At 37.9% G+C, this 27957-nt stretch overlaps 1 protein-coding gene across 3 annotated transcripts; it reads right to left on the bottom strand.

The window, feature by feature from the left end:
* Positions 1 to 520: 520 nt before the first annotated feature.
* Positions 521 to 27497, bottom strand: CTSS (cathepsin S). 3 transcript variants are annotated; one of them, XM_019432972.2, is made up of 8 exons: positions 27365 to 27497; positions 26302 to 26428; positions 24571 to 24693; positions 23566 to 23715; positions 20968 to 21195; positions 19577 to 19742; positions 18392 to 18494; positions 521 to 895 (listed from the first exon to the last, which is right to left on the bottom strand). In XM_019432972.2, the coding sequence occupies exons 1-8, from the start codon at positions 27397 to 27399 to the stop codon at positions 892 to 894; spliced, it is 936 nt and encodes a 311-aa protein (XP_019288517.1). In that variant the 5' UTR covers positions 27400 to 27497; the 3' UTR covers positions 521 to 891. The 3 variants fall into 3 exon arrangements, with proteins under 3 accessions (XP_019288517.1, XP_019288516.2, XP_019288515.1); XM_019432971.2 differs by having other exon boundaries at positions 521 to 782; XM_019432970.2 differs by lacking the exon at positions 521 to 895 and adding an exon at positions 4587 to 5049.
* Between the last annotated feature and the right edge of the window lie 460 nt (positions 27498 to 27957).

The raw sequence follows: 27957 nt of genomic DNA, 5'->3' as shown, positions 1-27957 counted from the left end.
AATTATAATTTGATGTAAGTACTGGATTCAATAAGAGTCAAAGGTGGAAAAGCAGTTTACATGAGAAGGTGGGTCATGGAAGACCTAAGGAAATTACATTTAAGTTACAACCAGAGGGATGAGTAGAAGTTATTAGAAGAAGAGTGTGAAAAAAAAAAGAAAAAAAAAAAAAAAAGAAGAAGAATGTGGCGGGAAAGTATGCTGTGCAGGGAGAAAAACATTTGCAAAGGCCCTAATATGAGAAGTACTTCAAAAACTGAAGGAAGGCCAGTATGGCAAGTGCATAGCAAATGTGGAAAACTGACTCCAGATGAGATAGGAAAACCAGGATATGCAGAATTTAATCGTCAATGTTAAGGAATTTGTGTTTTATTTCAGGTATAATGGGAGCTATTGAGTGCTTACGATTGGGAAAGATATCAAATTTATGTTTCTACATTATCACTCTGGTTGTTGGTTGGAGAATGAATTGGGGAGGGGGGCAGGCATCTGCAAAGACACATTGATTCATCCTGAGTAGTTATGTCTTTTAAGGATTGCTTGTTTTAATTTTTAAAATTTGTTTTTCAATGTTCAAAATCATCTTTATTTATTTGGTTACTTATTTAACCCTTGCCCTCATCCCCACCCACCACCCAGGGGATAAGCTCCAAGAAAGCTGTGGTGTCTTTGCTGATACTTTGCAGAACCTAGCGTGTAGAAGGTGCTCCATTAGAATTTGCTGTATGAATGAATTGGTCTCTTTCCATGTGGAGGTGCCTTATCCTGCCTCTCCTGAAAGACTAAGAAAGATAGGAAGGAGTATTTTCATTTTTAAAGATTGGCGTGTTCTGATTTATATAGTTCCTCTGGTAACTTAGAGTATGCATATTTGAAGCATCATCAAGATTCTCATCTAGAGAACAGTAAAAAAAAAAGGATAATTTTATTCAAGGAAATAAGTCTTATCTTCATATTTTCCTTATGTGTTCATGGTAGCATTGTCCAATGGATTCCTAGTTCTGCAATGTTTAAATCCTTGTTTCTTTACCTTTAATATCCAGTTAAAAGTTTTGTCAGCTTTTAGTCTATGACTCCTAGATTTACTCGTTGTATCTTTTAAAAAATTTTTTCTCTTTTTCATGGCTGCTAAAGTTGTCCAGGGGTTTATATCACCTCACATATGTACTTACTGTAATACTTTCTGGGTAGTATCCTTCTTTTTATTTTCTTCAAATCATCCCTATATACAGATTCCAGGATAAGTTTATTCTGGTTTTTAAAAAAGTGTTTTTTGAGAGTGAGAGAGAGAGAGAGGGAAGGAGAAACAGAGGGGGAGGAGCAGAGAGTGGGAGAGAGAGAGAATCTTGGCGCTGAGTGTGCAGCCAACTTGGGGCTCCATCTCATGACCCTGAGATCATGACCTGAGCCAAAATCAAGAGTCAGACACTTAACCAGGTGAGCCCCCAGGTGCCCCCAGGATAAATTTAATCTTAGGCTTCTTCTTTGTTTTAAATTTTTATTTTTATTTTTTTAAGTTTATTTATTTACTTAGAGAGAGAGAGAGTGGGGGAGGGGCCGCAAGAAGGGGAGAGAGAAGCCCAAGCAGGCTCCATGCTGTCAGTGCAGAGCCCAACTCAGGGCTTGAACCCATGAACTGTGAGATCATGACCTGAGCTGAAATCAAGAGTAGGACACTTAACCTACTGAGCTATGCAGACGCCCTCAAATTTTTAATTTTTTTAACAAAAAAGCTGTTTATTTCTATAAGTTTGATATTACTTATTGCTAAAAATTTCCCTTTATGTTGCACATAGAATAAAGATCTTTGTTAAGTATTTCCTTACTCTGCTTATTTAGTTCAAGGATTCTTTACCTGGGATCTAAGATGTCTAAAGGCTCCATGGATAGAATTCAGAGAAATTATGAATTTGTATGGGAAAAATATTACATCTTTCTTTTCACTAACCTCTAACTGAAAGTTACTATTTCCTTCAATTCTGAATATAGTCCATAAAACAATAATATTAGCAATACTTGTAACTTTATCACCAAAAGAAAAATCAGATGTTTTCATATCACATTACAGTTTCTGCAGATATCTTTCAAATATCATTTATACTCATCACTACTTCAAATTTAAGATAGTTATTAACTCTTGTTATTTAATGCATTTATAAAGAAGCATATGTATTACTATGGCACATATATAAAATAAATAAAATATATAAAATAAAAAAATGTTTTTTTAATGCTTTACTTATTTTTGAGAGAGAGAGAGAGAGAGAGACAGAGTGAGAGTGGGAGAGAAGCAGAGAGAGAGGGAGACACAGAATCGGAAGCAGATTCCAGGCTCCGAGCTGTCAGCACAGAACCCAACGTAGGGCTCAAACCCATGAACTGTGAGATCACGACCTGAGGCGAAGTTGGACACTTAACCAACTGAGCCACCCAGGTGCCCCTATACTTTAACATTTTAATAACTGTATTTCAATAAAACTGGTTTCCTTTGTGATCCTATGTTTTAGTTTTTTCACTTAAAAACATTATTTTGAAAAAGTGTTTATAGGCTTCATCAGACTTAATAAAGTTAAGACCTATGTTTTTGTTCCATTTACAGTGCTTGAAAAATTGTGGGCAAAAAAAAAACCTAAAGAATAATCAACTAAATATATGTGCACATATACATATATATATTTAATAAACACTTTTATTTTTCTTATTTTTTTTTTAAGTAAGCTCTACATCCACATGGGGCTTGAGCTCACAACTCCGAAAATAAGAGTCCCATGTTCTAAGGACTGAACCAGCTAGACACCCCTTGACTAAATACTTTTTAATTACAATGCTTCTCTATACTTTTAATGATAGTCATATATTATGTTCATGTTTTTATTAATTAATTAGCAAGCCTTGCTTTTTAAAATGATCTTGGGACGCCTGGGTGACTCAGTCAGTTAAGAGACCCACTCTTGATTTTGGCTCAGGTCATGATCTCACGATTCATGGGTTCGAGCCCTATGTCAGGCTCTGTGCTGACAGTGCAGAGTCTGCTTTGGATTCTCTGTCTCCCTCTGTCTCTGTCCCTCCCCCGCTTATGCTCTATCTTTCTCTCTCTCAAAATACATAAATAAGTATGTTTTTTAAAATTAAAAAATAAAATAAAATAAAATGTTCTTTGCAGAGAGGGAACCAAAGACAGTGAAATTAGTTTAAGTTCATTTTAAGATAAACCAGTTATATCATCCCACATGTTTTTCATGTCATATGCGTAAACTTGTAAAATTTAAAGTTCTTGCTGCATCCTCAGAACCTGTATACTATTCTAGAGCAGTTGAGAGGAAGCTCAATCTGAATTAGATTAAAATATCAGTAATGGAATATTTTAAAAGAGATGCGGTTTTCTTATTTTATTCAGGTTGACTTAATTATTTGCCAAGTTGCTAATGACTAGGTAAAAATAATTTGAATTAGTATATTTATTGTTGATCGTTAAAATGATTCTTCCAAAATGCTTGAAAACAGATTGTCTCTTAAGTACAGTGAAACCTTGGATTGCGAGTAACTTGTTCTGTGAGTGTTCTGCAAGATGAGCAAACATTTCTAATAAATTTTAACTTGATAAATGAGTGATTTCTTGCAATACGAGGAGTACGTGACACTGAATGTCACATAATCACAACTGAGCCAATGGTTCTTTCTCTCTCTCTCTCTCTCTCTCTCTCTCTTTATGGGATTGTGGGTGATCATCTCCCATGCTTGGATGCTTGGTCTCAGGGGCGCTATTTGGCAGAAATCAGTGACTTTTCAGAATGTTGGAAGGTGCCCACAACTGTCACTAGTGTATGTTTTGTCACTTCCAAGCACCTATGGACAGTCCTTTGCTTTTCTGTACAAGAGTAAGCTTAGAAATGCTTTGCTTCATTCTAAGTCAGGCTGCCTGCAGATATAGACCCTTTCCTCTGCTGCCTGATTCCCAGTTACATTAAATACAGTATACAACAAGTTTATTAATACTGTACTATAGTCACATCCTTGTGAGCATATACAATGGCCTCCAGGCAGAAGAAGATCCCATTGAGTCAATAGATAGCAGTGATTCTGTTAGTGATAGTAAAAGTCATCCTACACAATAACTCTCTTCTCTCTTGTCTCCCTCACATCAGCCATGAAGGTTTTTGAAGGTAAGTGCAGGTTAATTTGTTTATTTTTATAATTTATAATTTTATAGTTTGTATTTTTAAAATTATTTTATATTCTATTACAGTATCGTAATAAATTTTATATGAATATTTTTGGGTTGTGGAATGAATCATCTGAACTTCCATTACTTTTTATGGGGAAACCCAAGTGGTTTGGATTACAAGCATGTTTCTGGAACAAATTATGCTTGCAAACCAAGGTTTTACTATATTTGCCTACCTTAACATTTATTTTAAAAAATAATTGAATCCTTTAATGTGCAAAGATACAATCTGAGCCCTAGGACATTAATAACCTAGTTTTTTCCATTAAAGTTGCCAAAGCCCTTCACCAGCATCCTACAGTTTACATTCTCATGATAGATTATAATAGTTACCTAAGTATAAGAAAATAATGGTATGTGGTAATGATACAAAGATGAAAACAGGTATTTATTAAGCATTGATATGCCATCGTATTACAAAATTATATCAGGGAACTTAAAAAGACAAAGCATGTAAAATAAGACAGTGACAAAACAAACATGACAGATTGTCTTAGGTTGACTAATTCTCATACAGTTATATCTATAATGCATTGTTAATTTACCTGGCAAAAGTTTTCCATAACTGCAAGATTAAAAAAGTAGAAGAGTCAAACTATATATTTTGTTAGTACGTTAAATATACATTGTTCATGATTCCCTTATTTCTACTGGTTATGGCAGGTAAAATTAAGTGAAGAGAAAGTGTTTCTTTTCTTGACTTGTTATACAATGAAGAGATCCTCTAGATTTCTGGGTAAGAGGGATAACTAGCAATCCCACAATGATTTCCACTATTTCTTGCCATCCGAATATATCCTCGGTCACCGAAATTCAGGCCCCAGCTTCAGAAAAAGACAACACAACATTACAAATGAATATAATCATATCACATTATCAGCTTTTTATCTCCTAAATTGTTGTTCTCCTAAAGTGATTATATATAAAAGTATAAAACCAAATTAGAACAAAATAATATAATAATTTCCCCAGGGCTTTTAGGCAATTTTCAAAGGCGAGTTTGGAAGGCTTTAATGCTATGTTGGTGAATTGACTTAATACCTAAGGAAAACATTATAAATTCCATCCCAAACCTTTAATCCTCTTATTTTGTAAATATGCCTTCTGCAGGGAGAGAGTGTTATTATCCTTTCCAAGGCCCCATCTCTAAATGTTTTTGCATAGTAGGATCATAGGTTGTAATTTTCTATCAAACTTAAATTCCTTTAGAGAATGTCAATTAAGAAATATTTTTGAGTGACTATTATGGAAAAGGCATAGGGCAGGGAATTCCAAAGTAAGCAATAAAAAGTGAAGCTTTCAAACAGCTTTTTGACATAGAAGTGGAGCTGAGGTAAGGCTTTCTCATAGGTAAAGTTGTGAAAAAAATGGAATATACTCTCTTGGGAGGGGGTGAGCTCAGTGGCCCTGGAGGTGTTCATCCAGAGGTTTGCATAACCTGTTAGAGATGTTGCAGAGGGGATTCGTGGGTCAGGTAAGGGTTAGAAGAGATCAATGGTTCTCTCACTTTTTGATTTCATCAACTTTTATAATTTCAAAAAAAATTTTTGCAATTTTACCAATTTTAATTAAAAAATTGTTTTTAATATTTATTTTTGAGAGAGAGCGTGATCAGGGGAGGAGCAGAGGGAGAAGGACAGAGGATCTGAAGCGGGCTCTGTGCTGACAGCAGATAGCACAATGTGGGGCTCAAACCCATGAACTGCGAGACCATGACCTGAGCTAAAGTTGGACACTTAACCAACTGAGCCACCCAGACGCCCCTAAGGTTACCAAGTTTTAAATTAGCAAGTAGGGACATTGAAAAAAAAAAAAAAACACAACCCATACTCTTTATTATCACCATCATATTGTAAAAGAAAGGATGTTTAACACCAAAAGAAAACTTAAGAGGACATAGTCTTTAATTTAAGGATAGTCCTTTGAGTCAGATACATTTATTTTATGGAAGATACACCAAAATATTCTTTTTTTTTTTCTCATTTTTCCACGGACTAGTAAAAATAAAATGGTCACACTTTTTGTAAGAGAAATTTCTTAAGTTTTTTATGTTTCTGAAGTTTTGTAATTGTAGATATACAAATAATGCTAATATTAAGAGACTTTGTTAAGTGCTGTAACTAGGATACAAATAAAAGCGTGAAACAGAGAAAATGCCTACTGTGTTTATATTTGGAGAGTAGCGAGACATTTAGTTGAAAATTGGAGGTCTTTAGGGTAGTAGGACACAAAGAGGTTAGAAAGTTGGTTTGGGGCCGTGTTGTGAAGAGCTTAGAACAACAGGCTAAGGAACTTGTAGTATTAATTCCTTCGGCAAAAGGAAGCCATTGCAAATTTTTGCTCGAGACTTGAAGGAAAGGTTGATTGTGTAAAACATGTAAAAACATGCAGCAGGGAAACTAAGAAATGCTGCTTAATTGCAAGCAGACAAGTGGCTGCTTTAGAATGGCTGTGCTCTAATAGACCTTAAACGTTCTCTGTATCAGCCATTTGTGGACACGTTACAGGTCTTAATTTTCCTCTCTTGTACATTTTAACACCGTTATCTATTACTTCTCTCCTGGCCTTAAGATGCTACCGTGTCCTGATTTTTCTCTTCTCTCTCTGCTTTCTCCTCTTAAACTCTTTGATGGGCTGGGGTACCTGGGTGGTGATCTCAGCTCAGATCATGATCTCAGGGTTTATGGGCTCCCGCATCAGGCTCCCTGCTGATAGCTCAGAGCCTGCTTGGGATCCTTTCTCTGCCCCTCCCCTGCTCATGCTGTCTCTTTCTTTCTCTCACTCTCAAAATAAATAAAAACTTAAAAAAATAAATTAAAAAAATAAAACTTTTTGGGCTTCTTTATTGTTTCCTTTAATTTATTGCTACTTTGTTGCTTAACATCCTGTAATGCCTCCCCAATATCTTTAAAATAAAATCCAAACTCCACTGTCACCTCTCATCAATGGATGCACTATTCTTTTAGTATCTAAAAGCAATAATAATAAATTCTGGCGAAGCTATCATTAATATTAATAGCCATCATTCATTGAACAAGTACTCTGTGCTAAGTACCTTAACATATGCTGTCTCACTGGGGCACCTGGGTGGCTCAGTCGGTTAGGCAGCCGACTTCAGCTCAGGTCATGATCTCATGGTTCATGAGTTTGAGCATTGCGTCGGGCTGTATGCTGACAGCTTGGAGCCTGGAGCCTGCTTCAGATTCTGTGTCTCTCTCTCTCTCTCTTCCTCCCCCTGCTTGCACTCTGTCTCTCTCTCAAAAATAAATATTTTTAAAATTTTGAAAAAAACCCACAAACATATGCTATCTCAATCATCACCCTGTGAGGTGGGTGTTATCTTCTTTTTACTAAAGAGGGAAAAGGTCAAAGAGGTAAAATGGCTTGCGCAGATGGTTAATTATGAAGCTAGGATGCAAATTTAGGCTTGTTTTATTCCAAAGCCTACTCTAACATTTATACTATCCCTAGCCCTACATTATTCCTATGAGTGAGGTAGCATGAAGAATAAAATTCAGACCAGAACATCCACAACCTTATATTAATTATATCAGATATATTACTGTACCTTGCTTTGTAGTTATTTCATTGCCTTAAAAAAGTAGATAACAATTTTTAGACAAGCTGAGTTTGGACCTAAGTTCTGGTAATGAAAGTTGAATTGAGGTTGTAATTACTAGTAGTATGAATTCAGTCAATGAGGTCCTATTCAGAATCTGGAGAGCTTACTCTTCCCGCCTTCATAGACCAAGATCAACTGTCCCAAACTTTGTAGAAAATCCCAGACTCTTTTTGACTGAGTCCTGGTAACCTTCTCTTAAAGAATAAAACTGATTTAAAAGTCTCAAGCTAAATAAATACGTGAGGACAAATTCTTTCCTTCAGAACTGTAAAAGGTCAGCTCCAAATGTTCATTCTAGTCCTTACCAAGTTGTTTATTTTTACTAACTCTATAGCCCTTTCATTCAATCTGTTCACCTGCAGGCAAGTTTCTTAACTCTGTCAATATCAGAGGTTTATCAGGAGATAAAATGGATATCTCATTGATTACCTTAAAAACTAAGTGAGAAAAATGTATGTACAGTGCTTGTACAGTGTCTGTATGTAGTAAATGCTGAATAAGTAGAGGTAGCTATTTTTGTTATCCAAGTGTGAGTCCACCCCTTTTAGAAAAGATAGCCTTTTTCTAGGGTAACCAACAGTCCAGTTTGCAAGGAGCTGTTCTAGTTTTTTTTTTTTTTTTAAATATCCTGTGGCCTGGAAAACCCCTTAGTCTTTGATAAAGTGAGATGGTTGGTCACCCTACCTTCTCTCTGCATATTATAGACTACCAATTGGTTAGACATTCCTTCTAGAATGTATACCAATTTCATTTCTAATAAACCACAGTGCTTAGCTTCTTAGACTGTGCCAGACACTATTCTAGGCATTAGGGTTACGGAGGTAAATAAGACAGACAAAGTCTTTTCAAAGCCTACACAGGAAACATACAATAAACAAATAAATAATATGACAAGATGTAAGTACTATAAAGAAAAATAAAGCAGAGTTAGAGGATATGGAATGTTGGGAATCAGGGCTACATTTTAGAAGGAGTGGTCAGGGAATGCTTCTCTGAGGAAATATTTGAGCAAAGATCTAGTAAAGTGAAGGTGCAAATGACGCAAAGGTCTGGAAAAATGAGCTGGGATAAGCTTGATGTATGAGAAATTTCAAGAGTACCTTGAGAAAAGGTACTGAAAAAGGGCTAGTGTCCTTGGAGCTGAGTGAGACAGGGGAAGGTAGTGGTTAGAGAGACAGGCTGAGGCCAGAAATTGTCATGGTTTTATAGGTCACAGATTTTATTCTGAGTATGAAGGAAAGCCATTAGAGGGTTTGGGGTAGGAGAATAGTATAATCTGCTTGATGCTTTAGAAAGATCACCCTGGCTACTGTGTATTGGATCGACTGTAGGCAAACAAGGGGGTAAGTGACTACCAGTTGGGAGATTATTGCAGTAGATCAAGAGATGGATGGATGGTGGCTTGAATTAGAGTGGTAACAGTAGAGATATTGAGAAGTGGTAAGATTTGGGACAACTTAATGATGATAGAAATGACAGAATTTGCAGATGGTTTAGGTGTGGGGTATCAGACGAAAAAAGAAATGATGGCTCCAATATTCTGACCTGGGGAAAATGCTGTTGGCATATACTGAGAGGGGAAAAACTGGGGCAGTAGCAGGGAGTCAAGAATTCTATTTTGGACATGGTACGTTAAAGAGGCCTGTAGATACTCAAGCGGAAAGGCAGATGGTAGGCTTTTGGACACAGAGTCTGGAGCTCAGGGAAGAAGTTAGGTTGAAAATACAAAGTTGACAGTCATCAGGTATTGTTTAAAACTGTGAGACTAAATGAGACCATCTAAAGAGCGAGCATAAAGGGAGAGAAATTGAGGCTTGGAGCATTCTAATATTTATAAAAGTGAGGAAGAATAAGAGGAACTAAGGAGCTCAGGAGCCTGAAAAGTAAAATAGGAAGAAAACCAGGGGGTATGGTCCCCTGAAAGTCAAATGAAATACTTCAGAATATAGAGAGTCACCGTACATCAAACGTTAAGAGTTCAGGGAAGATGAAACCTGAAAACTGTTTAATGAGGCAAGGTGGAGATGATTGCTAATCTTGACAAGAGTGATTTCAGTGGAGTAGTGGCAATAAATATTCTATTTGAGTTATAAACCAATATGCACATTCTTAATCTCTTTGTAGATAAATATCTAAGAAAAATCATGAGATTATAACTTCTTCCTTATTTAACCCTTTTCCAGCCTTTGATTCCATGGGGAGGAGGAAGTACCCATGATGTCTAATGTAGAATGTATACTCTAACTCTAACAGTCAGGATCTCTTGAAAGATCAGACAGTAGCTTTCAGTGAGGGAAAATGGAATATATTCTTTTTTCCAACTTGCATTTTACTAACTTAATCCACTTATGGATGAAAAGGAAACATTAGTGTCCCGCATCCACCAACTCCTTCAACTTTCTTCATTGTCTAAGAGGCCCATCTATTTTGCAACTGATTATCTTATTTTTTTTTAATGTTTATTCGCTTTTTGAGAGACAGAGACAGAGCACAAGCAGGGGAGGGGCAGAGAGAGAGGGAGACATAGAATCCGAAATGGGCTCCAGGCTCTGATCTGTCAGCACAGAGCCCGATGTGGGGCTCGAACTCATGAACCCATGAGATCATGACCTGAGCTGAAGTTGGATGCTTAACCGACTGAGCCACCTGGGCACCCCACAACTGATTATCTTAGAGAGTTCACCTGAAATTGCTTAAAGATATTCTGGATGGTTTCTTAGTTCCTTGGTAGTATGTGTGTGGGTATTTAAGGTTCTCATGAGTACATGGTTAACACCTTTAATTTTTTTTCTCCAAGCTAAAATTATTCTATGCCCAATAACTTTGGGTCTGCATTACTCATTGATCTGTGCATTAGATTAAACTCCTCCCTTTAAAAAACAAAAGCATAGGCATATGCACCCCAATGTTTATAGCAACATTATCAACAATAACCAAAGTATGGAAAGAGCCCAAATGTCCACCGATGGATGAATGAAGAAAATGTGGTATATATATGCAATGGAGTATTACTTGGCAATCAAAAAGAATGAAATCTTGCCGTTTGCAACTACATGGATAGAACTAGAGGGTATTATATTAAGTGAAACTAGTCAGAGAAAGACAAATATCATCTGACTTCATTCATATGAGGACTTTAAGAGACAAAACAGATGAACATAAGGGAAGGGAAGCAAAAATAATATAAAAACGGAGAGGGACAAAACATAAGAGACTCATAAATATGGAGAACAAACTTAGGGTTACTGGAGGGGTTGTGGGAGGGGGGATGGGCTAAATGGGTAAGGAGCATTAAGGAATCTACTGAAATTGTCGCACTATATGCTAACTTGGATGTAAATTAAAAAAAATAAATTAAAAAAACACAAAAGCATAATTGACGTATAATATCCTATTAGTTTCAGCACAGGGATTTACTATTTTTATACATTACAAATGATCCTCATAAATCTAGTTACCACCTGTCACCATTACAAAGTAATTACAATATTATTGACTATATTCTCTATGCTATACATTACATCCCCATGACCTATTTATTTTATAACTGGAAGTTTGTATCTCTCAATCCCCTTTTACCTATTTTTCCCATCCACCCAAACCCTTTCCCCTCTGTAACTAATAGTTTATTTCCTGTATCTAAGAGTCTGTTTCTGTTTTGTTTTATTTTTTAGATTCTACATATAAGTGAAATCATAGGGTGTTTATTTCTCTGACTTATTTCACTTCACATAATGCCCTCTAGTTTCATACCTGTTGTCGTGAACAGTAAGATTTCATTCTTTTTTATGGCCAAGAAATATTCCATTGTGTGTGTGTGTGTGTGTGTGGACATTTAGGTTGCTTCCATATCTTCACTATTGTGAATAAAGCTGCAGTGAACTCCTTTTTTTTCTAAAGATGATTTTGGCCCTTCTTGTTGACAGTCTCTTAGACTGGGGTGGCTTTCACTGCTCCTTAGTCTGCTAACTTTTTCTAAGTAGATAGCAATTGTATCTAGCTTTCTAAATTTATGGATCTGCCCACAAGTGGCAACACAGAGTATACAGATACTTCAGGATCTTATCAGATAGTATAACCTCAGAATTTTTACTGCTTCATGTTTAAGGAGATGTCCCTGAAGAATATGTAGGTCACCATTCCTCACCTAGATGCTCTAAATTTTGTTTCTGGATTAAGGCAAACCATCAGAGGGTTGTACAATCAGGTACTTTGCATTATTTTTGCCCCCATAAAATAATTTTTCTCAATTATGCTTTGGCATTAAATTATTGGTCTGTATTTTTAGGAATTATGAAAGCATTCTATAAAACATAACTTTATGGTTGGCATGCTATTGAGGGCATAGTTTTTTATATATAGAGAGAGATTCAAGGGTGGAATAATAATAGCAATAATAACTATGATTTATTGGGCACTTATTACATGCCAGGCACTATGTGCTAAGTGTTTTACAGACATTATCTTGTTTAATCCTTATAATGACCTTGAGGCTATTATTCACATTCTACAGATGAGGAAATTGAACATTCAAGACGTTAAATAACTACCTAAGGTCATATAGACAGTAAATGGAACTAGGATTCCAACCAAGATCTGCCTGGTTTCAAAGTCACTGCTTTTACTCACTATGCTACAGTGTATTATATAAAGAAGCTAAATATCTATATCCAGAAAGGGGGAAAAAATCAGGAACATGGATCAATGTTATACACCTGCCAGAAAGATTAAGTATAAACAAAAGGAGGATATAAAAGAAGAACCCAAATAGAAGACTCACATTCATTTACTTGAGGTTAACCTGGTAGCACTGGAAATGACATATAAAGTAACGTTTTAAGAGGTCAGTAAGAAAGTTTTGATGACCTAAGAGGATTTTGTTTGAGTCAACCTCTTGTAGAGTCTAGAATTCATGTCCATGTCTGGTCTCTCCTTGTTAGTACTCAGTGTCAGTGATCGCTGTGCTCTCTCATAATTTGGTCCCTTTCTATCTCACTTCTCTCTCTAACAGGCACCTTATACTACAACCTTTATAAGAGAACGTGCAGTTCCCTTAACTCATCTACTTTCTCTCACTCAGCGTTTGTGCACATTTAGCTTCCTCTGCTCTGATTGCTCTTTTTCATGTGGCAAATTCCATCTTGTCCTTCAAGACTCAGTCAAATAACCCAGCCAAAAGACCTTCCCTGACTTCCCAGACTCAGCCAAGTACTCTTCTGTGCTTCCGCTGTGACTTGGTACAAACCTCTATCCTAGTATTTATCACATTCTATTGCAATGGTCAGTACATGCACCCGCCTGTTTTCCTGACTCTCGTAGACTATGAATATCTTGAAGGATGATAGAAAGGCTGTATTTTCATTGCCATATCTGCTTGGCACTCTGGCACTCAGTAGGTACTCAATATATGTTTGTTGAATCAGGGTATGAATGAAGATGCAAAAATGAACAAGAAACAATTCTACCTTTAATAAGTTCATATTGTAGTGAATGGAGCATGCTTTACAGGAATAGCTATAACACAAGGCACAATGTATTAAATACTAGAATAGAATTTCTAAAGCATTTCTAAAGCTCAGAAGTTAGAGAAACAGTTCTGAGTAAATTAATGGGGTATGGAGGAGATAGCATTTCAGGTCTGTTTTGAAGAATGAATAGGATTTTTCGTGTCTTTCTTTTTCATCTTAAAAGTAATAAGGTACATGTTAAAGACTTTGGAAAATAGATAAAGGTAGACAAAAATAACCATTATTAACAATTGGTATTATTCCTTCTCATTCTTTAGTATAACATGAATCAAAGAAATTGGGCATATTATTTTAAACTTAATATTTATATTATACATAAGTTTTATGTTTATATGTATTTTCAATTTAAACATATATTCTAAGTATTTTATTGGGGTATTAATAACAGTCTGAATAAATACAGTTCCTTGTTTTAAATAACGTTTTTGTTTATTTAAAACATTATTTAAGGGGCGCCTGTGTGGCTCAGTCGGTTGAGCGTCCGACTTCAGCTCAGGTCATGATCTCATGGTTCGTGAGTTCGAGCCCCGCGTTGGGCTCTGGGCTGATGGCTCAGAGCCTGGAGCCTGCTTCCGATTCTGTGTCTCCCTCTCTCTCTGCCCCTCCCCCATTCATGCTCTGTCTCTCTCTGTCTCAAAAATAAATAAACATTAAAAAAAAAACATTTAAAAAAAAACATTATTTAAAATATTCAAGAGAGAGCACAAAAGGGGGAGGGACAGAGAGAATGGGAGACACAGAATCAGAAGCAGGTTCCAGGCTCTGAGCTGTCAGCACAGAGCCTGACACAGGACTTGAACTCATTAACTGTGAGATCATGTCGGATGCTTAACCGACTGAGCCATCCAGGTGCCCTAATATAATTTCTAATACATGGGCTTGATTGTGTAATAGCTTAATAGTGTCCCTATTGTTAGGTACTTTCGGTTGTTTACTGGCTTTCACTGTTAAAGAAGAAGAATGCTACAATTTACTTAAATTGGGTATGACGTTTTCCCCATATGTAGAATTCTTTCCTTCATATAGATTCCAAGAAATGAGGAAAAATTGGACAAAGAGTATAAACATTTAAAAAGTTCTTGATTCATATTATCAAATTGCTTCCAAGAAGGATTGTAACAATTTATTCTTCTAGAATGTATGAGAGTGCCCATTTCACCATATATTGGTGGGATTGGTTGATTGATTGATTGACTTAGAGGGAAGGAGGCAGAGTGAGGGAAGGGCAGAGAGAGAGAATCCCAAGCAGGCTCTGCACTGTCAGCCCAGAGCCTGATGTGGGACTCGAACTCATGAATTTGTGAGATCATGACCTGAACCAAAATCAAGAGTCAGAGGCCTAACCAGCTGAGGCCACCCAGGTGCCCCACACAGGTGGGATTTCTATAGGTAGCAATGGGCTTTAAGGGCATTTCATAAAGATGAAACAGCTTAAGTAAAGATATAGAAATAGCCAATTGTATATAAACTTAGGGAATGATGAGTAAGTAGTTCACTGTGGCCAGAGTGTAAATATGGGTGCATTAGAACTAGTGGAAGAAAAGTCTAAAAGGCTATGTTGGAAACTAGATAATGGAGAATCTTGAATGCCTGGCCAGAAATTTGGACATCGTTATGATGACAATGGTAAACTATTTAGAATTTTTGACCTTGCATCGCTTCTTAGCCTTTGACTAAGATCAAGTGTAGAATTTTGACTATGGGTTTACATGATCTCTCTATTTATTTATTTATTTATTAAAAAAAATTGTTTTTAATGTTTATTTCTGGGACAGAGAGAGATAGAGCATGAGTGGGGGAGGGGCAGAGAGAGAGAGACACACCCACACAGAATCAGAAGCAGGCTCCAGGCTCTGAGCTGTCAGCATAGACACAAACCGTGAGATCATGACCTGAGCCAAAGTCGGTTGCTCAACCGACTGAGCCACCCAAGCGCCCCTGTCTATTTTTTTAAAGTTTATTTTGAGAGAGAGAGAGAGAGAGAGAGAGAGAATGCACATATGCACATGTGAAGGGGAGGGGCAGAGAGAGAGAGAGAGGAGAGAGAGAATCCCAAGCAGGTTCCACACTGTCAGCTCAGAGCCCAGTGTGGGGATCAAACTCACAAACCACAAGATCATGACCTGAGTGGAAAGCAAGAGCCAGACGCTTAACCAACTGAACCACACAGGTGCCCCTACATGATCTATATTTTAAGAAGATACTTCCCTGGCTGGGTAAGACTGGAATCTGAATTAGAGCCTGGATAGAAAAGAATACGAAGTACGATTCAAAGGCCAAATGGACAGGGCCGTGTGGGTTGAGGGAAAGAGGGGAGAGCCCAGATGACACCAAGGTGTGGCTTTGATAACCTGAAGATGGTAATGCATTACTCAAAACAGGGAATGAGTTTCCCTTGAGCTTATTCTAAAATACTTCTCAGGGGTGGAGTAGGAAGGGGAGTTGAGATGGAGGGAGAGAGGGAATTTGATTTTGGACTTGTTGAGTGTGTGTGTGTGGGTATGTGTGTGTGTGAAAGAGAGATAGTTATGTTGTAAGTAGTAATAGGGTAGGCAGGAGGGAATTTGGACTTTTCAGCAGAGCTATGAAATTGGAAGTTGGATATCTGTTGCTAAGTAGAGAGGTCATTTTTAGAGATTATGAATTTGGTTATCATCTACATAATGGCAATAACTTTGAAACTCAAGGAGCAAAAGAGTTTTCTCTGATACAGATAGAACTAGACTGTAAGGGACCAGTGGAAGAAAATGGGAAATGAGGCTAAAGCTGGTATAGCAAAACGGGTCAGGATAGTGTTATGTCATAGATGCCAAAGAAATAAAAGCAGTAGAGTTTATAAAGCAGAGAAATTTTTCATATTTCTGTGCCTTTGCATATCCTTTTTGAGTTATTGGGCCATTTATTTCCCTCCACCAACACATGAGCAATTCCACTTACTTGAGAACTTAATGCAAGTAAGTAGTGCCTTCTCTGTGAAACTTTTGGGCAGTTAGGCATCTCCTCTTTTATGGCCCCATAGCCATTGAGACATATACATATACCATGATGTGTTGTATTTTATTGTTTTAAATATATATCTAATTCCCCATTGGACTGTTTTGTGAGCTCATTTGGAACAGGATGACTTCTCATTAATTTTTGTGTCTCCAGGGCCTAGATAATGCCCCCCACCTACAAGGAGATGCCTAGTAAACACTTATTGAATGAGTAAGTGCTGAGAAGGGGGTTTGAGTTTAAACACTAAAAGGTATAATTGGCCGGGTGGCCTAGGTGGCTCAGTTGGTTAAGCGTCTGACTTCGGCTCAGGTCACGATCTCGCTGTTTATGGGTTCGAGCCCCGCATCAGGCTCTGTGCTGACAGCTCAGAGCCTGGATCCCACTTTGGATTCTGTGTCTCCCTCTCTCTCTGCCCCTCCCTTGCTCATGCTCTGTCTCTCTCTGTCTCTCAATAATAAATAAATGTTAAAAAAATTTAAAAAAATAAAATAAAAGTTATAAATGGCCTTCAAGAAGAGCAGTTTCAATACAGAAAGAAGTTAAAATATATGCTGTAGGAAGTCAACAAAAAAAAAAAGAGGTAAGTGAAAAAATATTGCTTCACTTAAAAAAGTTATCACTCATCTAGGCCCAAGCTGATCAGTGCTATGAATAGGTTACAAGTGAAGCGAGATGTTATTTCCCGCAACTACTTTCCTAACAGGTCATACAGCTAAGGATACAAGGACAAAACAAATCCCTACCCCAAAGGCACAGACAGAATATTAATATTAGAGTGATAGATAGGTAAAAACAAATTTAAATACAATCTATAAAATACTCCAGGATGCATAAGACATTTGGGGAGCATAGAAAAAAGACATTTTACCCAGCCCAAGGATTTAGGGGGAAATTTCTGGTATAGAGAATGCCCAAGCTGGTTTTGAAGGAAAAGGTGGGATAAACCAAGTGAGGAGAAAGGATGTTCCAGACAGAGGGAACAGCATAACCAAGATGTGAAGATATTAGAGATAAATGGTATGTATGGGAACTCCATGTACAGTTCAATGTAACTGAAATGAAAAAAGTATAAGACAGGTGCCAGCAATTGAACCTGGCAGGGCGGGCAGGGATCACAACATAGATGATTGTCTTCCCCACTGGGGAATATTAATTTTATACCAAATGGTACCCAGTAGAACAGTTATGAACCCAGTTTGTCATATGTGAGACAAACCAGTTTTGAAGCAGTGTAAAAGATGGATTTGAGAGTAAAGGAGACCAGTTTGAAGGCTGTAGGAATAGTCCAGGCAAGAAACATCTGACCCAAAGCAATAATTGAAGAAATGGAAAGGGGACAGAAAAAAAGGACAGATACATGGAAAAGTAGTTTGACTTGTTGCTTGATGAGATCTGGATGGGCCTATGACAAACCCATAATATCTGACTGGGTGATTGTGTTGTGTGTTGTTGCCATTTAGCGAGATGGGAAGTTTTGGGAGGACGATATGGCAGAGAGGATACTGAACTCCTTGGACATACTGAGTTTGGAGAAACTAAGATACAGGGAAGTGGATATGTCCAGATAGATAAGTCCGAAGTTCAGGGCAGAGGTCAGAGCTCGAGCTAGAGATTTGAAAACCATTAGTACATAGGTTATAACTAAAATCATAAGAATGGAATGATGGTACCTAAGAAAAATGTAGAATCAGAAGAGTAATGAGCAAAAGATGGAGTCGTGGAGGAAAGACCACCATTTACAGACTAAGCAGAGGAATGGATATTTATCAAAGAGACTAAGAAGGAATGATCAGAGAAATATTATAGGAGAGAAGTCATGAAAACAAAGTGTTGAAGCCAGAATAGGAAGTGAGGAAATGGGGGCACCGAGTGATTAATTTAGTATGTCATTTTATAAAAAGCTATAAATATTTATCATTGTCATTATCATGATCATCATCATCATACGAGAAAGCATTTGTTGAAGCTCCATCGAGTTCCTTATTTTATTAAACATACATTAACATGTGAATGCATTACCTGTTTTTCACAAGCCAGTAGTCTTTTCCATTAAGGTTACCATAGCCAACCACTAATACACCATGATTCACGGTCTGAGTACAGGCTGGCTCATAGTAGACACCTAAGAATAAATATGAGAGGGAAAACGAGTAAATGGTATGTAGCAATGAAGGACATTTGAAAATGCTATTGCTTTTAGTAGACTGTTTTGGATACATGGCAAGTTTAATTATAATTTTAGAAACATATACTCTAATTAAACTATTTAGACCATAATTCTTTGCCATCAATGCTACACTTGTCAGTTTTCTTGCCAAGTTTGGCATCAACCCAATCACAGTTCCCTCAGAAATCTTTGATAAATGGCTACCTTTTCCTAATGATTTTTTTTTAATGTTTATTTATTTTTGAGACAGAGAGAGACAGAGCATGAATGGGGGAGGGGCAGAGAGAGAGGGAGACACAGAATCTGAAACAGGCTCCAGGCTCTGAGCGGTCAGCACAGAGCCCGACGTGGGGCTCGAACTCACGGACCGTGAGATCATGACCTGAGCCAAAGTCGGCCGCTCAACCGACTGAGCCACCCAGGCGCCCCTCCTAATGATTTTTAACATAGAGTCGGTTACTATATTTCTTTGTATATATTCCTAAATTGCTTGTTCCATACATTTTTATTCTTTACTAGGTGAAATGATCTTTAAGGTGAGGTGTGTGTTGCTGTTGTTGTTTTTAATAAAAGGGCCACTTACTTTGTTTAATACAAGGCTCTAACATTGATGGGTGCCCTGCCCTCCTTGTATTCTGCCGTGCTACCCCTACAGTACACAGTGGCGACAGGGGTTAGGGGCACAGGTTCTGAAGTCAAGTAGCAGCGTTTCTAATCCTAACTGACCACTTTCAGACTATATGACTTTAGGCAAGTTAACCATCTAAGACTTGTTCATCTCTAAAATAGGGTTATTGTGAAGATTAAATAAGATCATGCATGGAAAGACTTTATCATAGTATGTGGCATGTAGTGTTAGTAAACTTTGATGAGTATTCCTTCACTAATTAGAGCTGGATATAAAATACGTAAATGAAATGGAGGAACCTGTTTAACCCAATCTCAACATTCAGAGGTGGGGTGATGGGGAAGGATGATATTCTCTCTTACAGCGCGGGGCAGCATGTAACAAGAGGACGATGTGTCTGAGTTTTTACCACTTCTGTAGAGGAAGAAAGAAGAGTGGCTCGCATCTATAGCAACAGACACGGGTCCTTTATTGGCCACGGTTTCTTTCAAGTCCTCTTCACTGCCAAAAGGGAGTTCCGTGTACTTTGAACATGTGGCAGCTCGATTTTTTGAGTCATACTGGCACTTGCCATCCTGTAAAAAAGAATATAAATCAGATGAAGAAGTATACTTCAACTTCCTTTATAAATAGCCAACATCCTAAGTCTGGATTTTAAATATATTTTCTTTCCTCATTTAGCCTTTCGAATGTCTAAGGTTCCTTCCTCCTTTTAAAGAAAGAAAAATCGAATCTTCCAAACCCTGACAGTTCCATGTTTCACCAGTAACAGAGGAAATACGTAACTATTCTATGGTTTTAAATTGTGGATATCTTCATGCCTGTAAAGTTGCCGGATAATGTCCCTCAGGGTCAGGTGGGCTGTGGAGGCATACTGCGTAAAGGTCATAGGCTCTGTACTAGAACTTAAAAATCTTTTTGATGCTATAATACCAACAAGACGATCTGCAGTTTAAATGATGATTTCTAAAGACTGTATAATATGAAGAACACTTAGAGTATATATTTTAGTGGCAAAAGAGGGGTTACAAATTCACATTTGTTGTGCATATAACTATGTTTTTAAAATGCTTAATAAGAGAAAGAACTTGAAAGAAATAAATCAAAGTAATGGTGGTTAAGGGAGGAGGTTTTGGAGTGGTATTTTTGATCTTTTCTAAATATTCAGTAATCTGGATCTATGAATTCATTTAATGTTTATTTATTTTCGAGAGAGACAGAGGCAGAATGCGAGTGGGTTAGGGGCAGAGAGAGAGGGAGACACAGAATCCGAAGCAGGCTCCAGGCTCTGAGCTGTCAGCACAGAGCCCAATGCGGGGCTGAAACTCACGAGCTGTGAGATCATGACCTGAGCTGAAGTCAGATGCTCAACTGACTGAGCCACCCAGGCGCCCCAAGATATATGAATTCATTTAACAAAATATGTCATGAACTGGTGAGGAGGAAGAAGAGAGCATTAGTTAGATTTTTAGTAGGTAGAAGAATGATACGGTTGATGATCTGAGAATAAGGGTGAGCACGGGACACCATAGGAAAAACAAGTTGAAATACCAGGCAAATGGACAGAAGGAATTCTAAGGTTTGCTGCAAATCCATTTTTAAAGCATGGATTCTACTTGCTTAAAACTATTGTGCCACTAATAAATTAAGAAGGCTACTGAACAAGGAAGAGAACTCTTGAAAATTTAAGAATCCCTGATCAGGGTTTTCATACACTGCTTCTCAAGGTAAGTTTAGTTCAGTTAGTCAAGGGATAGCATAAGGTCACAGGGCAGCTTAAAAAGTTGACTTGTGACACACCATGGCTTTGTAGGGATAGGAAGCTTCTGAATCGATGCCGTTGTTATCAATAATGTACTGGAAAGCCTCTGTCATGAAGCCACCGTTGCAGCCTTTATTCCCGTATTTTTCAGTCGAGCAATCTACCAGGTTCTGTGCACTCAGAGATACCAGATTGCCTGTTTTCAGCTTCAGCTGTGCCTCCAGAGCCCCGACAGCGCTGAAAGCCCAACAGGCACCACAAGAGCCCTGAAACAGAGACAAAGTCACAAAGGCAGTCAGAGAGTCCGTAAGGAGGACTTCCTTAATGCAAACATGTCAGCTGTGTCTGTTGTTACAGGAAACGGCTCCCCGCACTACAGTTTCTTCGTTTCCTAGACATGGGCCTAAAGACTAAACACTTGGTTGATCTCTGAGCAAAGTCCAGTGTTGATAGAGAGATGCAAATGGCTGAGCTCAGAGTATAATCGAATATATTAAGAAACAGTACGTACTGAGCGTGTACCAGATCCCAGCTATCTTCACCTATACGTGAGGTAGATTAGGCAGCTACAGTAGTACAGTGATTTTGAGAGCAGCTCAAATCTTCTCTTGACCTAAAACACCCTTTCTCCTTTCAAACGAGGCCTGAAAATATAAGGTTAAATTTTTTCAAACATTTTTAGCTTCATAATTTTTTGATCAAAGATATTTTACAGTTGCGGCGCCAGGGTGGCTCAGTCAGTTGAGCGTCCAACTCTTGATTTTGACTCAAGTCATGATCCCAGAGTTGTGGGATCAAGCCCCACATTGGGCTCTGTGCTGAGTGTGGAGCCTGCTTATGACTCTCTCCCTCTGCCCCCACCCCCTTGCTCTCTCTAAAATAAAAAAATAATAATAAAATAGATAAAATTTTAAAAAGGTATTTTTCAGGGAAGCATAAAGAAACAGAAGAACACAAAGCTGCTTTAGTTAAAAAAGGTCCAGGGCCCTATCATAATTGTTCTCTTTCATTTCTTCCTTCATTCCCCTTTGCTTTCCACCCAAAGGAAGGAAATTGAATTTGCTTTTGATTAAAGCAAAATCACCCATTTGAATGCAAGCACCCAGGGAAAAGAGCTCATTAAGTTATTTGTAGTTAACATTTCAATGTGTAGTTTATTGCATCTTCCCACACTTTTATTGTAGAGAAGCTCTAGTAAGAAACCCAAAACAAATTGCAAGAAAATTTTCCAGGTAGAAAAGAACAAGATATTAGCAGCACAATTCACTTCTTTTTACAATTTTATTTCTGTTTGTTTGTTTGCTTGTTTGTTTGTTTTGAGAGAGTGAGTGGGGAAGGAGCAGAGAGAGGGAGAAAGAGAGGATCCCAAGTGGGCTCTGTGATAACAGCAGGGAGCCCAATGTGGGGCTGAAACACACAAACCGCACCACATGAACCACACGAACAACACGAACTGTGAGATCATGACCTGGCCCAAAGCCAGATGCTTAACCGACTGAGCCACCCAGGTGCCCCAGTACCATTCACTTCTTAAGTTTTACTTTCTTCATTGGTCACCAGCTGGGGCAGCTGCTTAGAACACTGATTTCTCTCCCTTCCTCTGACCTCTAAGGTGATACATGGGTTTTACCCTTAGTTATCCCTAACTAATTTAGGATCGTGGCTGCCTTTAAAAAACAAAAACAAGCAAACTAAAGGAAATACAAAATCATAGGAATGAATTTATAAAATGCATACTGTATTTCTTACTCTAACAATGCAAGCCTGGTCATGAGTAAAGTTGACTGGTACGATTTACAGGCTACTCTTAGCTCTAGGTTTTTCCTCTTCTTCAACTCTGAAATGGAGAGAGAAACTTCCTGATATTCTCTCTCACACACAGTATTGTTTGTCAAGCAATTGGCTTGGTGGAGGGTCCAGTCAGTTGATGGATAGTAGGAGCACTAAAAGTCTGCCTTAGGGGTGCCTAGGTGGCTCAGTTTGTTGAGTCCGACTTCAGCTCAGGTGAGGATCTCACAGTTCATGAGTTCAAGCCCCACGTTGGGCTCTGTGCTGATAGCTCAGAGCCTGGAGCCTGCTTCGGATTCTGCGTCTCTCTCTTTGCCCTTCCCCACTCATGCTGTGTCTATCTCTCTCTCACACAAAAATAAATAAACATTAAAAAAAAAGTCTGTCTTAAAGACATATTTGCTTAGTTGACAGTTTTGTTTACGTGGCTCTAGCCATTGGTGTTCTAAGTCTAATATCAATTTAGATTTGCGGAAGTATGGTAACTTACTCTAAAAGATTGTGAGTAATCTTTAATTAATTAATTAATTAATCATTAATGAATGATTTCCAGAATTAATAAAAAACAAAAGCAACAGTAGCCTGTGAATTTCAAATATTCCTCTAGAAATTTTGTTAAGGAAATTGGTCACAGTAAGACTAAACAAGGACTAAATTGGAGAATACAAATGAAGTATGATATGTGATCATTGTCCTCAGGGAACTTATAATTTCATTGGAAAGATGAGAAAAAAAATAATCAGAACTAACATAAGGAAGATTCACTGCCAAATTATGTAGCTAGACTAAATATTGATGGAAGAGAGAGCCCTTCCTGGGGTACAGAGGCCTGGGGTGACAATACTCACCTGGTATTTCACTTCAGTAACACACCCCTTCTCTCTCCAGTCCACAGAATCAGGCAATTTCTGATTAGAATTTGACTTGTAAGTGACATTTCTCTGCCATTGGCTGGGAACTCTCAGGCAACCCATCAAAGATATCACTTCTTCACTGGTCTACAAGGCAAATATATGTATCTCCTTTCACTTATGACCTTTTCAATAATCTAATAATCGTAACTGTGAATATATTTGACAATGGAGAAAAATTAGCGGTAGTTGTGGCCAACATAGGTACTGCTAACCATCTGATAGGAGAATTATCAGGGTCTCTTTCACGACTTGTCTTAGCACCCAGTTAGGCATTGGGAAGAGGAAGAATAAAGTGGTAGAAACTAGCAGTTACAGGGAAGCAGATTTTTGGTTTAAAGCAAGGCAGAATTTTATAAGAGGACTGTCTAAAAAGTGGACGGAACCGGTTTTCTTCGTGAGAAAGAATTACAAAGGAGATGCCTGCATCTAAGTAGAAATTTAATCCACCTGGGGTGTTCTCTTCCAAGAGGTACTGTGGTTTTTAATTTTGGCCACAGTGGTAAAGTTTCATAGGATAGAAAAAAATCTAAAAACTAATGGAAGAGTGTTTGTGATATTAAATACTGACATTCCCTCATGAAGACAGCAGGTGGACCATATTGTATTACTGGTTTAGACTTACATAAGTATGGTAACTTAACTCTAAAAGATTGTGAGTAATCTTTGGACAATGCTTTCTAGAATTAATTAAAAAAAAAATAAGCAAAAGCAGTAGTAGCCTATAAGCTTCAAATTTTTCTTTAAGCATTTTTTAAGGGAAATGGTTACAGTAGGATTAAACAAGGCATCTGCAAATTCTCATGTCCTTAAATTCTACTGTTTTCTAACTTTGTACACATATAGATATATTCCTTTGCTGTTTACCTTCAAATTGCCTTTTGGGAGATGGAAATCATGCGTACCCAGAGATGAAAGTAGGACTATTTGTAATTTACTTACCATGTCTCCCAGATGGTTCATGCCTAGGTCATAAGAATGCATTCCCATTGAATGTTCCAGATTGTGAAGCATCACAAATTTTAGATTCTTTTCCCAGATAAGACGCCGTGCTACCTCCTCATTCTACAATATAAGGAAAATGAACATAGTCACAGGCATACCTTAGAGATATTGTAGGTTCAGTTCCAGACCATTGCAGTAAAGTAAATATCACAATAAAGGGAGTCAAATGAATTTTTTGGTTTCCCAGTGCATAGAGAAGTCATGTTTACACTATACTGTAGTCTATTAAGTGTCCAATAGCATTATGTATTTGAACTTTGAGATAAATTATAAACAGGATACTAATCAAAAGTCATTTTCATCCCTTCCAAGGGACTAGAATCATTAAAAAGAGAGATAGCATTCATTTAATCAGATAGTGGTGCTAACTGAACATCTCACTGTAGTTAACCTTGAAATTGGAGGCCTGGTTCTAAAGGGGATTGGATGAGGGTAAAATTCATCATTACTAAGAAAACAACTCAGAGTCCACATCCTACTAAAAGCGTCATTTTTATATGAAAATAATACATCAAATAAATAAATACATAATTATTGCTTACAAATTCAGAAATATACATATTTTAAAGATTCCATTTTTAATTTTTTAATGCTTAGTTTTTAAAGAGAGAGACAGGGTGTGAACAGGGGAGGGACAGAGAGAGAGGGAGACACAGAATCTGAAGCAAGCTCCAGGCTCTGAGAGGTCAGCACAGAGCCCGACACGGGGCTCGAACTCATGAGCTGTGAAATCATGACCTGAGCCGAAGTTGGACTCTTAACTGACTGAGCCACCCAGGGGCCACTTAAAGATTCTATTTTTAAGTAATCTCTATACCGAACATGAGGCTTGAATCCACAACCCTGAGATCAAAAGTAGCATGCTCCACTGACTGTGCCAGCCTGGTGGCCCTCAGAAAAAAAAAATTTTTAAGTAGCCTCCACGCCCACCATGGAGCTTGAATTTACGACCCTGAGATTACGAGTCACACGCTCTACTGACTGAGCCAGCCAGGCACCCCCAAACTCAGGAATATTATATAGTTATAGGACTTAGTTATTTGAAGCACTAGGGTTAAGTTCTCAAAAATCAATAAGTATGCTTTGAAATAAAAACAAAACAAAAGTACAAAGTGGGAAGTGAGAGTCAAAACCATCTGGTAGCGTTTCTGTGCACCAGGGACTGAAATAAGGTCTTTTGTCCCTGAACATGCACTCTATTCCCCTTGACCTGGAACGTTCATTGTGGTTATGACTGCTCCCTGGCTTCTATGAATTCTCAGCTCACAGGTCACCTTCGAGGAGAGTGATTCCCTGAGCATTCTATCACATGCAGAGAATAGTCACTTCCAACCTTTCACAGCTGTCTACCAGAGCCCTTCGGCACTAGGTCTCACGAGACCCCCATGCCTTACTTGATTTTTCTGTACTGCACTTATCACCACCTCACATACCATATCTGCTTCTTCTTTACCTAGTTCCTGTCTCTCCTACTAGGATATGAGCTGCACAAAAACAGGAACTTCATTTTGTTTCCTGCTATGTCTCTAGTACCAAGAATAGAATCTGGCAAGAAATGAGTGCATAAGCATTTATGGAAAACATTGCTCGTAAGAATATAGTTTTGAGGAGGAGAAAGCATAGGCTACTCAAGTAAAAGCAAATTGCCCAAGTGACTGTCCCACCTACCTTTTCCTTGTACTGTTTGCCGTACGTTTTCTTCCAGAGATTCCAGTGATGATCCAGAGTGGGATCTTTATGTGCTTGTGCCAATGCATAGGTGCACACCAGGAGCACCCAAACCAGACATTTCATGCTGTTGAAGGAAAGGTAACATAAGAATAGTTATTAGCTGCATATATTGTGACGATATTTTTCCATTAAAAAATAGCAATGTCTGTCACAGAGAGAATACAAATCAGAATTATACAGGAAACTTTCTGGGATATATTGTCACAGGAATTTATGATTTATGACTAGAATACCACTTCGAATACTTAGTAGCACTTTAAAAAGTGATTTTCAGAAATTTCCTGCTGTCTGGTATACCAAACATTCATCCAAGGTAGGAGGAATTGGGTAGGAGGTGGGGAGCAGAGGGAGCAGGGACTTTTACAAGATTTGCCAATAAATCCAATCAAGGGAAATCCTCCCAGGACACCCTCATCCTTAAGAGGAGGGCAAACCTTTGAAAAATCAGTTTATCTTCATAACTTTTGGATATATGGGTTCTTCTGGTCTATTTAAATATCCACAACATTTAGAGGTAGTTGAAAGACAACTCCCATGTATTGCTTTCAAATCCTAGAGTCATTTTATGTTTTTAACCATTTTTTTCCAACAATCAAAATACCTACTTCAAAAGAAGCACTTTACTTTTGAAAACACCACTTCTATATTTAATACAAAAAGACTTTAACAGAAATTCAGTGACTACCTCCTTCAAACTGGATTATAGTTTCTTTTCTGTTTCTTTTTCATTCAAAACGGTTGGAATTTTAACCATGTAAATCTTCACATTATATTCCAAAGAAAGCTACATTTCAGCCCCAGGTTTAGATGTGCAAGCAGACATTGACTTCTCAAAAATAGATTCTTTTTAGTCAAAAAAAGAAGAGGCAAGTTGAGTGGCACGATTTTTTAAGTTTACTTCCTGAAAGCAAAGATTTAAACCCTGGCAGATACAGCAAGTTAAAAGCATAAACAGAGGGTTTAAAGGTCAAATGGGAGAAAAAGAACAGACAGTACATACATGATAGAACCGGCAGGAGCTCCCATACTAAGCATGCTTGCGGGTGGACCCTCTCCAAAGATTTTAAGGCAGCAAAGAGACTTCAGTTAGATTGGTTTTAAAAAGAAATCAGACCTTGTCACGTGAGGTATTCACAATGAGGAAGTTAACTTTCATTTCAGTTTCACTTAAAATCTAACCAGATCAGCTACCTCTGGCCCTCATCCTACGGTTCTGGGGACAAAGTGGGTACAGTAAGCCATCACAAAGAGCCCCCAGTAGAGCAGGTCAGTGGAACAAACTCAGCAAAATAGGAGCAGCACAAGCTTACCCTTTAATCCTTCATCATTTTGATAATTCACTTTACCTCAAAACACCAATTTTCACATGGAAAAACTTAGTTATGGAGATATGAGGATTAAACTCCTGAAGCCCCAGCTTCCTCCAGGATTTCCTAGGAAAACCCATGACTATCTGTGACGACGGTTGTCTAATTCTCGCTCAGCTATTCCTTGGCTCATCAAGTCAAAATATCTTTATTGATAGTAATGTATGTTAGTATATTTATGGAAAAAAGATAAGCCTAGGTACATCTTACTGCTAGAGTGGTTAAC

The sequence above is a fragment of the Panthera pardus genome, unplaced genomic scaffold (assembly GCF_024362965.1).
Source record: "Panthera pardus isolate Hobbes unplaced genomic scaffold, ASM2436296v1 HiC_scaffold_11, whole genome shotgun sequence".
Classification (NCBI taxonomy): domain Eukaryota; kingdom Metazoa; phylum Chordata; class Mammalia; order Carnivora; family Felidae; genus Panthera; species Panthera pardus.
Note: the sequence above shows the minus strand (reverse complement) of the source record. Positions and strands in the feature narration are given on the sequence as shown.

Excerpts from the sequence above, each read along its gene's own strand:
- CTSS (XM_019432970.2), bottom strand. The coding sequence starts at position 27,399 with ATGCTTAGTATGGGAGCTCCTGCCGGTTCTATCAT. Across the intron at positions 21,196-23,565 it reads TTACTGAAGTGAAATACCAG|GGCTCTTGTGGTGCCTGTTG; the intron begins GTGAGTATTGTC and ends TCTCTGTTTCAG. Across the intron at positions 18,495-19,576 it reads TTTCTTCCTCTACAGAAGTG|GTGTCTACTATGAGCCAGCC; the intron begins GTAAAAACTCAG and ends ATTTATTCTTAG.